The 17,851-nt window shown below is 39.8% G+C and overlaps 1 protein-coding gene and 1 long non-coding RNA gene across 19 annotated transcripts in view; one reads left to right on the top strand and one right to left on the bottom strand.

Moving 5' to 3' along the window:
- macf1a (microtubule actin crosslinking factor 1a) overlaps window positions 1–17,851 on the bottom strand; it is a 155,493-nt gene that overhangs the window by 87,916 nt on the left and 49,726 nt on the right. For 9 of the 18 annotated variants that reach the window (XM_047807950.1, XM_047807954.1, XM_047807949.1 and 6 more), the window contains 2 exons: window positions 7,459–7,520; window positions 1,689–1,778 (listed from right to left, as the gene is read on the bottom strand). In XM_047807950.1, the coding sequence (XP_047663906.1) occupies window positions 1,689–1,778; window positions 7,459–7,520 (152 nt within the window). Of the gene's footprint in view, window positions 1–944; window positions 1,041–1,688; window positions 1,779–7,458; window positions 7,521–11,115; window positions 11,367–16,928; window positions 17,068–17,851 lie in introns of those variants that run through there. The other 9 variants (XM_047807948.1, XM_047807937.1, XM_047807953.1 and 6 more) reach the window with 3 other exon arrangements.
- Window positions 11,111–11,980, top strand: LOC113661453. Its single transcript, XR_007139390.1, has 3 exons — window positions 11,111–11,140; window positions 11,272–11,605; window positions 11,907–11,980. It is a non-coding gene; the product is annotated as an uncharacterized LOC113661453 (long non-coding RNA).

Below are 17,851 nucleotides of genomic sequence, written 5' to 3' on the forward strand. Positions count from 1 at the left end.
TAAGTGACACTAATTTACCGTCTGTAGATAAAATCATTGGGTGATTTCGGGAAGACATCTTTGTCTTTGTGAACCTCTGCCATCTTGCTTTAATAAAAATGTAAGAGTTTTTAATGTTGTTCTGTAAATAATTCGAAGCTGTACTTTTACTTTTTCCATGTGTGAGGAAATTCTCATGCGATTGTAGTTGAAGGTCAGTGACAGCTGGATCTAACAGCACTGTAAATATGCAGGTATTAGACCTGACAGCTATAAGCACAGACACTGACTACAGACTACACATCGTATGGCAGTTAATTAAGAAATAAAATAAAAAATAAATAAAAATAAAAAGTAAAAAAATTAAAATTAACAAAGAAATAATGCTAACATTTGTATCCCCATGGTTTCTGGGTTGAGTGTAAGACTAATAGTTGACTGAGTAATTGTTTAAATGTTTTTCCTAACCATAAAAGTGTTGAAAAGTCTTAAATACGTCTCTGTCAATTTATCCTAAATGGATGCAAACTGTTGCACACAACTGCAAATGTCTTAGGCTACTTTCAGTTCCTGTGTAAACTGTGCAGATAAAAGTCAACATTAAAGTGTGTGCTGTTGTATGAATAATGAATATAATCTTGTGGGTGAAGCTTCTCTGTCACTGGACACAGACATTCATATAGTTTTATAGCATGCAGAATTTATGTTAATGTCTGACTTATGAGTACAAATAAACCACCATAAAGTTGTCTTTCTAAAGTTGTCTAAAGGGGGGGGAAGGATTACGCTTTATATGAGCGTAATATACCATAAGAATTTCCATAATGAGAGTTTTATATTTCATGGGGTTAAGTGCACATCACTCACATGCAGCTTCAGGATATGTGTGTGTGTGTGTGTGTGTGTGTGTGTGTGGGTGTGTTTATGCAGGTCTAAGATATGAAAGGGTTTGGGGTCACACATACTCCCTGATCTCTGTCCTCTTCTTCCTCTCCACCCAGCAAGATGAGTGGAGGGGCGCGAGACAGGCACGGCTTCTGCAGAGTTGACCCGCCTTTGTGCTGATCACAACAGAGAGGGATGAAAAATGAAATGCTGAACAAAAGCAACAAGAGTAAGGTAAGAGAGGAGAGGAGAGATTAAAAGAATAATGCAAATTAAAATGCAACTGAGAAAGGAGTAAACCAAAAGCATGAAGACAGCCAAGCAGTTTGCTTTTGCTTTCCATGTGTAGTATAGAGAAAGAAATGATCAGGAAAGAGAGAGAGAAAAGGAGGAAGAGTAGATGAGAATGAGACAGAGAGTGAGAGTGAGAGAGAGAGAGAGAGAGAGAGAGAGAGAGAGGAGTGGGACTTGAGCGTGTGCAGCAGTAAGATGGTGATTCAGAGCGAGCAGTAACTCGATTAAAATCCATCCATCAACCCAAAGACCTCACTGCAGTTTCTGCAGTCAGTCTTTAGGGTAAAGAAGAAGGAAAGTGATGCTGAGCTCATCAGCGTTGCACTGTGCTGGGGGTCACTATGAATCTGTGCCGTCATGCCTGACCATGTGAAAGAGGATGTTAAAGTGATGTGCTATAAGAGCACATGTATTCGTGTCTAAAACTCCAGCTACTTATGAGTAACTTCACGAGCACATACAGAAGTGTACTGAGCCGGATTTCAGGGCATGTTTGTGTAGGTGTGGTGACTCCATATGTGTTTCCTCACCAGCGTGACTCCTGACAGCACCTCCAGCAGAGAGATGAGATTGTGTCCATCTCGCAGATCCTCGTACAGGTCTGTGATGTGCTTCCGCACCTAAACACAGAGAGAAAATGAAACAGTGAGTGAATTTAAAACTGATGTTGAATTCTGAATTAAACAGCATTGACAGTCAAGTATCTTACAAAATAGCTTAAAATCTTTTCTTTGCCCACACTGCCAGACAACCATTAGTAACAATATATCGAAATGATTTAATTTAAAGCAACCTCTCTGCTGTCCCATCTCTGTCCAGCAGAGGGCAGCAGATGCATTAAAATTTGAATTGGAAACCATAGTTCTCAGGAGCCACTGTAGCAGCAATGTATAAACATTAGAGGCAGATTTCCTGACTTCTGACAGTTCAGTGTTCTATAATGTGAAGTGTAAGAGTGACCTTCCTAGTTACATGTAGGTTGAGCCCATAGTGAGAAGCAAACCTAAGTGTTTTGTGTGCAGGCATAATGTTTTACTCTACACCTGATCAGCCAAGCCTGTACTTCCTCACTGCATCAACTTTCACCACATCCAACAGCATGAAAGTCAAGAGAGAGAGAGAGAGAGAGAGAGAGAGAGAGAGAGAGAGAGAGAGAGAGAGAGAGAGAGAGAGAGAGAGAATCAGCTGCCAGTCAACCAGAAATGAAAACTTTTTTCCAATAGTAAACAGGTTCTACATTGCAGGTTTCTTCAGAATGAGGTCATGTTTATGTTGTAAATTATGTTGTACACACACACACACACACACACACACACACACACACACACACACACACACACACACACACACACAGTCAGTAAGCAGAGACTTGTATATTGGTATTGAAACACATTCATGCTGTCTATTTCACTCTCTCACCCATACACACACAACACATTTCAACACACAGTCATGTGACATCACCTGCTCAGTTCTGACCGTCATGTGAACTTATTGTGTATGTTTCCACAGACACAGCGAATGATCTGCTTATCATCACAGTATTTGTTGTGTACTCTTTAAAGTTACTGGGTTACTTTTTCACTGCGTTTGATACTGGAATGGAACCACTACGTTGAATTCGGATTCGAACTCCACGTTTTTCTTTTTGATGACTGCTTGTCAAGCTAGCAATTAAACTCGAAATAGTTGCGCATACTACATGTGCACTGGATTTGCAGAAAGCATTTACTGCACATGTGCTGAATTGAATCATCTTACAGGAAATTAAAAATTAGAAGTTTATCAAGGTGAATTAATGTCAAAGGATGTTTAGTGTAAAATTTCTAGTAATTTTCAAAAGTTCATATGTAACAAATCATATCATGAACACAAAGTACAAAATTTTACAGAAGCTACACATTGTGACTTTTGTGGGAAACATGCAAGTATTATAGAGAACAGCAGCTCTGGTTCTAAAAAAAATATCATGATTCCATTAATACACAAATTTTTAATATATTATCACATCTAAAGTGAGACTTCACATAATCTAAGGCTAATGATGAACAGTTTCTTTTTTTTGGCACTTAACAAAGAAAAACAATTATTTACATGGTAAAGTTTCTGTTTGAGATTTTAATTGAAACATTTATGGAAAGTGTTTAAGAGCCAGCACTATGTAATGAGCTGTAAGATTCCTGACATAAGAGTTTTCAGTCTTCATTAAGCTGTTCTGTTTTCTCAGACACATGGGGAGGTCAGGAACAACTGTTTATTATATGTGATAACAGGATCTAACTTGTTTCACATGAGTTTTATATCATTAAATGTGACTATAGTGTGAAAAGGTCTGATGTGTTGTTCATTGATACTTGTAATATGTAATAACTTGTAATAAGATTTGTAAAAATGAAATCCTTAGGGGAAGAAAACACAGTGGAATGAGCAGGGTAACACACTTCACGCTGTGCTGCTATACAAATAAATAAATAAATAAATCAACCTCAAAGTGGGTTATTTTGGATCAACAGCTCAGCTTATGTGTTATTCCTTACAAACCCATGTCCTACCAACCAACCAACCAACCAAGGAATCATCTATCCATCATCCATCCAACCATCTTCTATACTGCTTATTGCTGAGAACCAGGAGACTCCGGACACAAGGTGAGATACCCTCCGGACACAAGGTGAGATACCCTCCGGACAGGGTTCTGTCCCATCTTAGGGCACAACTGAAAACTCACCCTCAAACTATGGACAATTTACAGATGCCAATCAACTCACAAAGCATTTTTTGTACTTGAAGGGTAACTGGAGTACCTAGAGCAAACCCCTAAGGCACAAGGAGTACATGCAAACTCCACACACACACACAAGGGACGGCGATAATAATCAGACCACCACCCTGAAGGTGTGAGGCAAACGTTTTAGCCACTAATCCCCAAGCTGATTAAAAATAATCCTGACAAGAATTACTACCGGTTAAGATGATAGGAAAAGTATTGTAATTATTCTGCCATTACTCAAGTCAACATTATTGCGTCACACATTGCCACTTGTGGGCAGAAGGTCGTTCAGTGGCCACGAAGCAAGGACCTGAAATGTTTCCACTTCTGTAGTAACAACACTGTTCATTAGCCTTCCAGAGCTTCATATGACTGTGCAGCAAGGTAATGAACTCAACCAACACATCCAAACCCCCTATCTTAAACCAACCCAAGCTTACCAGAATTAATCGCTCCATCTCTGAATATCATGATGATTTCATATTATTAATAGTCTAACATGGCAGGAAACAAGGTCATCTCACTCCAAACCACTGTCTTCCTGCATCTATTTTTGACCTCGCTATTCTTTTCATACTCTACTCTTTCTTTTTTCTTCATGACTGGAGAACGTGTCATCCTCCATTCCAGTCAGCCAGAAGGTCACATGTCTCCTCAGTAAATATAACTCACAACGATCAGAGTTTGTGTAATGTTACAGCAACGTTGTGCCAAGGTTTGTGCTCACCACCTGCAGGCACCACATCACAGAAATGCAGCTTAAGTCATGAGGTCATCAGCTCTGTTACCCTGTCCTCTGATTGGTCCCTGATCCTGCTCTTAAAACACCCAGCATTCCTCATGTCCACGCCTCGGTGTGATTAGTGAGGCTGGCCAGACAAACAGACTTCTGCTGCCATAGCCCCACACTTAGACACATGAATCTCTATTATATATTCATTTCAATTTATCCTCAAAAAAAACCCCTCAATTATATAAAGTACTGGTCAAAAATCAATCAAATAATCATCAAGGCTTTCAAATCATTAGATTTTACACAAATCACAAATTAGATTTGGGTTTCGCTGTTTGAGTGCTGTGGGTTTGTTATACAGTTTATTTATTTACAGTGTTCCTTTTCTCCATCGCCCACTGTGTAGTGTGTAGAGCTGTGACTGCACATGCCACACACTGCCTGCTTCTGTGACATGGCACACTACCAGAAATAGGTCAATCATGGGAAACGGTATTTTGTGCACTTGATGGATTTTGCTGAACGTTTTATTTTCATTTTCTAAACTCAATCAATCGCTGATAATCTTCTGTGCGATGCCACTGCAGACTCATAGGTGGGTGAAGTCAGGTTACAACACAGACACAGAAGCTGTAAACTGCCTTTAAACTGCATTCAGTGGATTGAATTATCTGTTATTGTCTAGTGATAATTGTCTGGAAGGTCGTGCTCAGGCTGGCAGCTCTTATCTGCCTTGCTGCAATTTCAAACATTGGTACGTTTTCACATTTTTGGATGTGACTCATCTGCACTTTTGTCCACCACGATAGAAATGTATCGTTAACGCCCCTGAAACACATACAGTATTTTCCGCACTATAAGGCACACCTAAAAGCCTTAAATTTTCTCAAAAAATCGGCCGTGCGCCTAATAATCCGGTGCGCCTTATGTGTGCACTGAGTTCAAAAAATCTGTACAAATGTTGTGTGACTTTAGTAAGCGCTCCGCTTGGTTGACTGTCGGACCATTTCCCGCTGACACAGAGACGTAATACATACACTACGTACGCTGGCAGCGATAAACCAATCAGGGAACATTACGCAATACGTACAGTACGTACGCTTACCTCTGCCACGCCTCCGGTAGGTATACTACCGGTATGGTGCAAAACAACATTTGTTTCTTCCTAACCATTATGCACGCCACACTCCAGTCCAGTAGGTGGCGGTAAATGCACCTTAAGTTGGTTTGCCATCCGCCAATAAAAATCAGATGCTTACGAGACACAATACAAACTACAGGCTATCAGTTACACGGTTGTAAATAGGAATAGAGCAGCTGAAAGAATTCAACATCAATGTACCTACGGTTCGGAAGTGGAGGAAGCAAGAAAATGTACTGCGTCAAGTTAAGAAAACACAGTAGATGAGGACTTTGATGGATTTGTGGGAGAAGATTGATTAAAAAATATTGTGTGTTAAATAGTAGAATAAAGTTCAACTTAACTTACTGTTTTGCTTCTGTTACCTTTTTTGTAGGCCGTATGTTTTAGCATGCGCCTTATAATACGGTGCGCCTTATGTATGGGTTAAATACAGAAATAGAGCCGTAATTGAAACTGCGCCTTATAATCCGGTGCGCCTTATAGTGCGGAAAATACTGTATACAACACACAATATAAATCATGTCCATTTTACTGTCACATCTGTGTTACGTCTACTGTCACTACACTGTCACTACACTGTCACTACACTGTAACCACTCCCATAACCTTTAAAAGTCTTAAAAGTATTTCTCTCACCCTCCTTAAGAGGTCATAGGTGATCAAATATCAATATCTCAATGAGTTTCTGGAAACCTTGGATGCTACCCAAGCTTAAGATAACCCTGTTTGGTGCATTGTAGTGCCGAATGAATTAATGAAGAAATCAACACTCCCTGACCAATCAGGTCTGAGAATTAAGTAGCACTGTGATGAACTTAACTGAATTCAAATGTTGCAGCACCTGAGCAGACTGAGGAGAGGGTTCCTGTTTTAACTGATCCGTGTAAGCTTATATTTATTCATGAATGAATAAATCCCTCCATCGATCCCTTCATCCATTTATTAATTTATGTAGTAATTTATTGATTTATTTATTTAATCATTTGCTTATTTATTTATTTATTCATTCATTCATTCATTCATTCATTCATTAATTCATTCATTACTCCGTTCTTAAGTTTAGTTTATTTATATGCAGAAACTAAGAGGAGTGACTGGGTTTTTATTATACTCCAAGGTTTAATGTATATAACTCTGTATGTGACTAATAAAAATCTTGAATCCTATTAATCAATGCCATGCATGCTCTAATATCCTGTGCTCTGCCACATTAATAAAACAGTTTATCTGAGTCCATACAAAGTGAAAAGTGAGTGAAGTGACAAAGCTAAGTACGGTGACCCATACTCAGAATTTGTTCTCTGCATTTAACCAATCCAAAGTGCACACACACAGCAGTGAACACACACCCGGAGCAGTGGGCAGCCATTTATGCTGCGGTGCCCGGGGAGCAGTTGGTGGATTCGGTGCCTTGCTCAAGGTCACCTCAGTCGTGGCCAGCCCGAGAATCGAACCCACAACCATAGGGTTACAAATCAGACTCTCTAACCATCAGGCCACGACTTGCCCCAAAGGCACGACTTCCCCCATTATGGCTGGAATACATACGTGTCTTTTCAACACATTTCGTTGATGAGACAATTCACTGGTGCCAGTCCTTATCTAGGTTATACACAGAAAGCCAAGAAAATAACACGGCATGTTGAACTGTACCTTGATAAGGTGCTTGTTGACCCATTTGGTGAAGGTTTTCTTCTGCACCCTGTCTCGCTCATCTGCAAAGGAGGACAGATAAAGAAGAAAAAAGGGAAGAAGAGAGAGAGATTTAATGCTGGAACACCAAGAGAACTGCAGTGTCATTATTGTGCCTTGTATTATTTAGAGAGGCTCCTCCTGTTCTCTTGTGTTCAGACCAGGATCTAAAAATATATAGTGATGATAACTAACTTCTCCTGTGCTTATAAAGCAGATTATGAAAATACAAATGTTTTTTATTATCCCATTATAGACCAAGCTTGGTGCTGAACAACATTAGCCATATGATGCTGTACTTGATGGAAGTTAAAAATAGACAAGATTGATAAGGGACTTGCAGCAGTTCTGATTTAGACGACCTAAATATTCGCTGACCTTCATGTGAACATCTCCATGCGGGACAATTAGATTCATTAACCAAACATGATACACATTCATTTAATCTCCAATCAATCTAACTGTGTGGAAACCTGGATTTTCTGATACCCTGCATAACCCAAATGCAGCCATGTGAATAACGACACACACTCGACCAGCGAGGCCAGGTTTACATTCATTTACAGAGAACGTGGAATATTTATGGAAATCTAAATGCTTCAAAAACATAGACGAAAAACATTTGAAGCACAGTGAGCTCAATGTTCTGTACAAGTGACCAGAAGGTTATACAGTCAAATACCAGATGCTGGAATACTGAGCAGAACCCTTAGTGTTCAACTCTTGATGCTTGTGCTGAATTCTGCTACAATTAAAAGCCACTTTTGTGAGTCTCACAAAAGTGTCTCACAGAAATCTATGCAAATGTGGATCACATTAAAAGAAGCAGTCTGTCAGTTTCAAAAGACTCTACTGCAAATCAAACGCTCCACTGACATTACACACGAAAAAATTATAATAAATAAATAATATCTGGAGACATGATTAATTTGAGATCTGCATTCATTCTTATTCTGAGCCATGACATAAAGTGCATTTAAATTACTTTCTCGGATTGCACAAAAACCCTAGTTTTAACTTTTTGGGGAGAAACTTCTTTAAGAGATGTGAATATTCAGTATAATCCCTTCTCTATATACATATATTTGTACATATGTACGTTTACAGTAGCCATTTGGCAGTGGGGTAGATAAAGCTTCTGTTCGACTTTTTTACATTCAGATGCAGACGTTATTAGACGCAGTTAGCTTTAGCACAGAAATATTACTATTGTAAATTGAGAAAAGAAGAGGAGCTTCCAGGGTGTTGATTAATATCAAATTCAAAACACCTGCTTAACTGTCAATCATCACAGATGCTAATCTGTGAAGTCTTGACACATTTTTTGTGTGATGCTGAAATGCAGAACTCCTCTATAAAACGTCTAAAAGGATAGGCAGGTCTGAAAAAACACTTTTTAAAAATTAAAAAGACAAAATCTTGCACTGTAGAAAAATGTGTGAGCGCAGCCAGCATATTAAGCAGGTCTGAGTGATACAGCGCTGCGTCAACACACCAGAGCAGTGAGGCAGCAGGGCCCAGAATAGAGCCTGACAATACAGCCTGAGAGTGAATTTTATCCATCCCGGCCTCCAGATTTCGTTTTCTCTTCCGCCTCTTTCGTTTATATTCCCCCTTCTCTTATTTAAGCTGTTCTGTTGATGGGGTTGCTATGACAACATAGCGATAGAGAGGCCATGTGGTATGGAGTCTCGATTGGCCCACCTCCTTAACGTGATAAGCACACATATTACATCACACTCCCGAACACGGGGTCAACATAGACACTGAATGTTTAACCTTTTGGTTTATCATCACACACTAGTCATCTTATTAGCGGCAGGATTAGCAAAGTTTAGCAGTTTAGGAGCTTCCTTTAGCAAAATATTTGGCATAAGCACCAAAATTCGGAGCATGTCTAAAGACAAGCAAGCGACACACACCCACTCCATATCATTCACACATATTTACACACAGGGAGCAAGGAATTGCTTCACATTTGCAATTATTTCACCAGAGGGGATGTTTAACTGGTTTGTCCTACTAAAACGGTTTTGCTTTCATGCAAGTATCAGTGTGATTTTTCATCTGAACTAACAGGTTGCCTGAAAGTACAAACACCCTAAAAATGTGAAGATATTCAATATGACAACATTATTTCAGTTATAAGACAATAACATTTCAGTTAAGAGAATTATATTTCAGTCCCATCCTTTTTGGACATCCACCATTTTGTAACGTCTCATTTGGCAGTAGGTATTTGTACTGCCTTAAAAGTTTAAAATATGACTATTTATAGTGCATCATAAATCCCGAGCACCAACATTGCTCAATGCTTTCTCACTAGCGATTTCTTTCAACTTGAAATTCTTTTGATAAGAAGTCAGATAAGAGTCGAACCTTTGACTATAACTATAAGAAATAAATGTCAGCCTGATTTGTTAGATGTGTGTTAAATACCCATTTAATACAAACACAGATGTGTGTGATTTCAGTGCGCTACCAAAATAACAGGAAATTGAAATGTTATCTACCATTAACTAAAAATATATCTAACATACTTTATATCTCGTACAAAACATCACCAAACCCCCTTCCTAGAATACTGATGTTATCTTTAGCCTACATAACATATTATCTACCTTTAGGAAGCTCTATCGGCTGTTTCGGTATTAATCTAAGCTAAGTACAGTTTACAGCAGCTATGTGTCTTATAATGCCACAGATTTACGTCACTGTGCACGTTTACCTCAGCTTCAGCAGAAATTTCAGTTACAGAACATCCAGTAGGTAAATATAGATAGCTATAGCTAACTCCTGATAAACTAAACTCTGTTAATTTGGTATAGCAGAGTGTAAAAGTGGTTAAAAGAGTAAAACATTATAGCATGTCTGGGACACTACTAGTAATTTCATTATTGAATATTGCACAATAGTGAATATTGAATTTGTTGAATGACTGCAACAATGAATTAAAAACAGATTTTAACAATCAAAGCACTAAAAAAAGTGTTAAAACAGACGTCCCAATCCCATATCTCCCACTTGAATAAAATGCCAGTATTAGAGCTTTGAGTATTGACCAAACAATGATACTGACCTGACACCGAGTTCTCTGTTACCAAGCTTCTCTTATCCAAAACACCAAACAATGATTACAAACATTAATATAATTTGTTATCTGTGTTTATGGGAAAGATCTGTGCTGCACCGACAACAAATATCAGTGGATCAGATCATAAAATAAGAAACTCTGATCAGAAATATAGCAATATGACCTGAAATTCACCCCTTGCAAACTTTTAAGGAGGCTCGCCTCTCTGTCCCGGTTAATGTACTTTTTTGTATGACACAAAGTACATCATATTACACAAGCTATAAACAGACATGATATACAGAAACCTTGACAATTCAGTCACACAGCTGGAGTGACAGCCACAGAGAGGCACGTGTTCCTCTATATACAGGGAGTCATTGTCATGCAGTGCTACTACAACAAACACACACAACACAACCAATAACATCTCCACACATAGTCTACTGTAGCACTGAGTAAACAACCAACACCAATCACACACAAACACACACGATCACAGCCTCATACACATGGTTAGTCACCCACACACAAACGGAACTGACCTGTGCAGCACATGAGCGTGAACAGGTGAGCATTGAGCCTCTGTTCGTTATAATATTCCGGCCACATTTTGTCATTTGCTTTACTCCTCTTTTAGTCCGGAATGCATGACCTTTCTCTCGTTTTTTCTCCCTTGAACCATGTCCTTCTTAAACCAGTCGACGTCAGATAAAGATCCAGAGAGAAATATGAGAGCAGGCTAAATCCCAGCACCTGAGGGAAAACCGGTGAGTGTGTAACTTGCAGTCGCTGCCATGGCAGAGCTGACACTAGGGCTTCCACGTGTATGTGTGTGTCATGCACTGACTGTGAGCTCCTCCCCCACTGAAGTCTAGAGTTCCCCTCCACATTCACAAGCCTCGTCAGCACGGGGCTTCATGCACAGCTGTCCACAGAGGTAGGCAAAAACGTGCGCTCTCGCTTCACATCTCACTCACAACTTGAGGATGAGTGTTTACTTCAGAAGACTCAACAGTCCATGGAACTTTCCAGGTAAGTCAACGTGCAAGGCTGAACAAGAAAAACGCAAGACGACGTAGTTCCTAAGGACTTGGGTGTGATATTGTTTCCTTTATCGCAAACTTCATAAGGAAGTCCAAAGAACAGTTGAGCCAGAGCAGGATGTGGACGTTTATGATGATGTCATGCACCATGTCTTTAAGGAGACAGCAGTCAACTAAAAATCATCAGCCTGCATCTTCTGGTGTTCTGCATTTAATATGAACACTGTGTGTGTTTGTGTGTGTGTGTGTGTGTGTGTGTGTGTGTGTGTGTGTGTGTGTGTGTGTGTGAGCTCTGTGGAGGCAGTGATGCCAGCAAAACAAAAGTGAAAGTGACCACTCAGGAGAGAAGGACCTGGAAAACTAGGCGAGTTCTGAAAAAGCTCTGATTTCCATTAAGACTTGAATGAGTGCTGTACAAGCGGACCCTCGGGCTCTGTATCTGTCCCCCCAAACTCAGATCTGTTAGATCTAAGGCATAGAAATTGTCCCTTTTCTATGAAGATTCATTTAATCTCTAGGTTTCTGAGCATTCCATGTAAAACAGATAGGAAACAAAGACCTACGTAAGTTTCCTTTTAATCATGGAAATGCCAAGATCTTTATACAAAGCTTTCCCCCATTTCATTAGCAACATTTGTACACTGGAAAATGATAGGCTCTCCTACTTTATGACGCAATAACATTTGTCTGTTCAAAATTTTGCCTTTTAAAATGCTCTATTCAATCCCTAGAATGAGGGCAACCAGAACGAGTTCAGAGTAGATACTCTTTTGGGAGCAAGACCCATGAGGAGCCTAAACTTCATCACTATTCAAATTCAGTTTCCCACATTTGTTGAGTCAGAAAGGATTTTTTTTTTCAATCTGCATATATTATAACATGCATGGAGAATATCTGATTTTCCAGCTACAAAATTCAGCCACTGAATTAATCAATAAAACCACAGAACATTCAGACAAAATGCAAGTTAACAAAACAGCACATATCAATCTCTCAGCAATTAGCATGATCACATCACATATCATCACAACCCAATAGCGACAGATCAGTTAATCAGCAGAAGACACTCAGGAAGGACGGTTCTCCTGCACCTTTGTAATCAGTCAAAGAGTTCAAAGGTCTGCTGACCCAAACACTAGCTGAGACACACAACCACAAACTCCCCCTATCAGAGCTTTAACGTCACTCCCTCCTCCTCTTCCTTTTCCTGGCTGCTGAGAGTCAGACTGTAATCAGTGTGCTATCCATCGTCCTGTGTGTTCCTTTCTCTTCTTCATCCACTCTTCTGCGATCTCTGTTGTTGTTGTGCACCTTTCCCCGAGTTCTTTTGAGCACGAGTCTTATTGCGTAGCTTCTGTTCTCCTGCAGCCCTCCAAACTAAAAATAATCAGAGCTTACGCTAAGAGCTAATGCCACACAGCACGCTTATCCCTCTCCCTCCCTCTCTCGCTATCTCTCTCCCACTCTACGTCTTATCTCCACTGTAATATCTCTGACAGTCTGGAGTCCACTGTCCAGTCCTGTTATTCTACACGTTTCCTTAATCCCTGCTTGTTTTCGGTTTGTGTTTCAGTATCACACTCTCTCTCTCTCTCTCTCTCTCTCTCTCTCTCTCTCTCTCTCTCTCTATGTGCGTAGTGACGTTTGAGGCTGGCACGGTACGCATTCTCTCCCCCTCCTGCTCGACTGTCCCCTGTGAGCTGCAGGACAAGCGAACGTCCAAGGGAACTTCCGATCAAGCGGCGATATTATGAAACAGAGCGAGCTTGGGAACAGGGCGAGACAGTGGAGAGACAGATGGCTTGTATGCAGCAGTGGGTATATTCCTGTTATAGGCAGAGCTCCGACATGCTGACCAGCCTCCATCATCTCATTAGCATCTATTACATTTGTGCTCCTTGTGACCACAGAGCTGGAGCACTGATTAACAGAATGAAACCAAATTAATGCCGACACGTGTGGAGCAGTGTGTCTAGTAGACTTCTGCAGATACAGAGCAGCTTCTAAAACCTTCAGCTCAGATTTAACCAACAATGTTCACACACACACACACACACACACACACACACACATACACAGAGTATATTATTATTATAATGATTATTAATTCATAATGTTCATAATACACAATATTGTCTGATTTTTTAACAAAGTAAATAATAAAGGTTTTATTTTATCTGCTCACACTTAATAATGACACTTAAGTTACAAACATGTTATTTTTAATGTTTTTAACGTTCAGCCTTTATTATTATTATTACTAGTACTTTTATTATTGCACTTTCTTCATTTTGCAATTTCATATATACTTAAAGTGCATCTTTAAATATATAGCAAATGAATAGGATTAAGAAGCACACATAATACAGAAGATAAATGAATAATCAGAAATTAAAAGGACATAAAGAAGAAGAGTATGTATAAGTATATATTTCCCTACACAAAAAACACCATTTAACAATAGGGCCATAAGTAAAAGTCCAGACCATGAACAGTACACACCTCATTGTGGCCAAAAGTGGGAAAGGCAGGCAGTGAAATGAACATAATCACAACAGGGAGCTGCTGTCATTAAGGCCTGTTCCTCAGACACAGGAAACGAGTAAAAGGGTATAAACAAATATCCAAATGCTATGTCTATATCAGAAGCTTAGATTTAACTTCAACATTCTCAGACTTAGATGACTTCAGCATATTCAGTGCACCATAGCCAGACACCAGCACACAGAAAGAACTGCTGCAGTGCTGAGCAATGACGGTATGAGCCTGAGAAATAAAGTAATCGTGAGTAACATAAGGTTAGCGCTACTGTGATCAGACTGAGAGATCAGATTGAACACTGACACAGTGAAGAGAAAATGTACAATGATGTACAATGAATACCCTTAAAGATGATCAAGGAAAGAGATGGCCATCAGGACAGTGTCCAGAAAGACAACTGATGTACAAAATATTACTTAACCAGGACTGGCACGCACGCAATCACACAAGCATGCGTGCACACACACACACACACACACGAGTGGGCACACACAAACGGGTGGGCACACACACGCACCATTGCACAGAATTATTCATGCAACAAATCAATATGCAATGCCCAACTAATATCTAACCCTACCATTAACCTCAGTAAGTGTTTTTTGCACCAACATATTAAAACATTTACATACCCACACAAAATAATATAAACTCGTGCACTCGCACACACACGCACACCTCTTTAGGCTTTTCTGCTGAAAAAAAAAGGGCTATGTGGCTGAATAATGTCACATTTCCTCTTTCCTTCTTTTCACATTTCTTTCATCTCACATTGATCATTCTGATTTTAACTAGTCAGAACCTGAGTATTTAACCCAGTCCACCTTCTGATGACGCTGACAAAAAATCGTTTATACCCAACTATCACTCTCACTAAAGAAAATAATCTCACCTGGATCCTTGAGATTTCTTTCTAAGTCTGATGCTCATATTAACCATCCCTCCAGCACATTTAGACCTGCAGTACACTTTAACTATAATCCTTTCTGTCTGTCTCGACTAGGCAGTGGATTGTCTCGTATTTCAAGTTTCGCGCTCATGTCATCTCAGACAGTTTTTCAGCTTTGGCCTGCTCATCAGGAATGTAAGCCTACATCCGAATTTCTTAAAACCTGCTTTGTGACAGTGTGTATTAATAAAACAGCTATACAAATAATACCGAGGCCAACCTGACAGCTGCGAGTGAATTGGGTGATTAGTCGCCACTTTTATCAGAGGCAGCACTAACATCCTGTGTCTATACAGTCATCTCAATCTTCTCTAAACTTTTTAAAGCATCGTGTACAAAAGAAGCAACAGTTTAGTGAAAACACTTTAAATAAAATCAATACAACAGAACAGTGTCATATTATGTTTATAAAAGGGCTATAAAGTAGGGCTGGGCAACTAATCGAAAAGTAATCGAAATCGACATTCAGAACCTATAATCGATCAAATTTTTCCATGTCGATTATTTCAATTACTTTCCCATTAAAAACACTACCGCGTGTGGAGACACGTGACCACGCTCCGTTACGTTACTCCGCCGACATGTCAATGGATACGACAAATTGGTGATTTTACCGTTGGGCATCAAAACTGTTTTTCTACAGTGTCTACATCTGACTTCATTTTGTTCGATGTCATCCTTACTGAAGCCAAAATGTGTCCAAACGACGGAGACTGCGTTTTTCTTTGGTACAAGCTGCTCTTGTTGCTCAGTTGTCTGAGTGTTTAAGCTCTCCATGCTCGACATGAATATGAAAAACATTGAAAATAATTTATTTTGTTTCCAAAAGTACAAGTTATTTATTTTTACTTTTTTTTATAACAAAGTGACTGTTCGTTTTAGGCAATGTGTGCTTTAATTTCAGTTGTTCAACATTGATGTTCAATAAATAATTATAGATAGTAGATAGTGTGTGTTTCCTTCAATTACTTTAAAATCAAGTAATGCACCCTTCATTCAAAAATCTCTCACTTGTAATATGTGAGCATATTTACTAAACAAAACTTGTCAGTGAACTATGAGGGCAAAAAAAATAAAATAATCGTTCATTAATCGTAATCGAGTTAAAATGTTCAATTAATCGATATTTTGATTTTAGGCCAAATCGCCCAGCCATACTATGAAGCTAATAAAGCTAACAGGTCACTACAGCATATAGCCACCAGATTAGCGCACTACTTAAATCCTCAAACTTAAGTCTGTAGTCAGATGCTGGAACAACTTTTATGTATAATTTAATTTTCACTTTTTGAAACATGAGGCAAAAACATGGACTCTTGAATGTTCACTTTACGTTAGCAAAAATACCTCCTGTATAGTCACATGCTGTACATTTAACATTCTAATGAGTCAATATGTTTTCTAGTATATTATTAGTATATATACAGCACATGTCAGGAAAAAGTGCTTATTAGTTACTGCTGATGCTGGAGCCATGTTTGTTTCTTCAGAACTTGGAGGCGTTGTCTCTAGTAGGAGATCGGAAAGTTAGTTAGAATTTACCAATTTGTTAAATAGCACACAGCAATTTCTAGGGAACTTTAGCGTTCAAAGGTGCAAAGAGATCCTCTACAGCAGAAACTCCAGCCCCATATGTAGTTCCTCTGTGATAAATTTAGCACCACTTGCATGTGAGAGCATTGATGTGAGTCAAGGAGGCCACAGGAAGAGGAGGGCATAGAGAGGAAGCTAGCATGGAATTGGCAGAGCTGCTTAGTGAGGTAAAGAGAGAGAGAGAGAGAGAGAGAGAGAGAGAGAGAGAGACATGAAGACAGAAGTATACCGTCGAGAGCTGCAGCTGTTCGTCCTATTCTGCGTCTGCAACACAACCACACACCGGCCACTGTCACGAAGTGCACGGCCACGACCAGCACGGACGTCCACAGAGCCGGATCCGACAGGTCCATTCTCATCACACGGTCCCTTTGCTTTTCAGATGTGTAATTCTCCTGATCTGTAGCTTAACCCTATAGTGATCTAGCCCTGTAAGTCATCAATCACGATGCAAAAAGCACCATGTTCGTGCGCTCGTGTTTGATCTCTCTGAAAGTCTCGGACACGGAGGATCAAACTCGGGAGAAGAAAAGAGGATCTCAAACGTCACGGAAGTTTCTGTTTAAATTTATTCTGCTCTGAATATTTTAACTCTTGAGCTGCATCATCTCTACTGTGTCGGTTCACTCACTCAGACACACACACCCCCTGTCTCTCTCACACTGCTGAACAGAATTCCTTTCCTCTGAAGCAAGCGCCGGGTGTTTATCAATTGCTAGACAGAAAATGACTAAAATAGGAAAATAAAGCGATGCTCACAAAAATCTATGCTCACAGTTTACCATCCTGAGCCTCAGTGAGCGACAGTGTGAGAGTGTGTGTGTATGTGCATGTGAGCGTGCCAATATATCTCTCTGTTTATTCTTGTGTACCTCTGTTGCTATGAGCGAGCATTTCCCTTCATGACCCTATTCTGTGCGGTGTGTCCCCGTCTTCGTGGTGTGGTGAGAGCAGCTGGCTCATGAAGTAGCGAATGATGTTGAAGGACGTGTGGCGCACACGTGTCCTCATGGAACATAAGTACAGGCAGGAGACGTTACAGACGGCTGTCCTGCCAGCAGTGGATTGTGACTGTGCTCGGTGTTTGACAGTAAGTGTGTGACAGGATGCAGAGCTAGGAGATAAGTCTGTGTTATTAGGCCTGAAGCTGCT

Source organism: Tachysurus fulvidraco, chromosome 24 (assembly GCF_022655615.1).
Source record: "Tachysurus fulvidraco isolate hzauxx_2018 chromosome 24, HZAU_PFXX_2.0, whole genome shotgun sequence".
NCBI classification, from domain to species: Eukaryota; Metazoa; Chordata; class Actinopteri; order Siluriformes; family Bagridae; genus Tachysurus; species Tachysurus fulvidraco.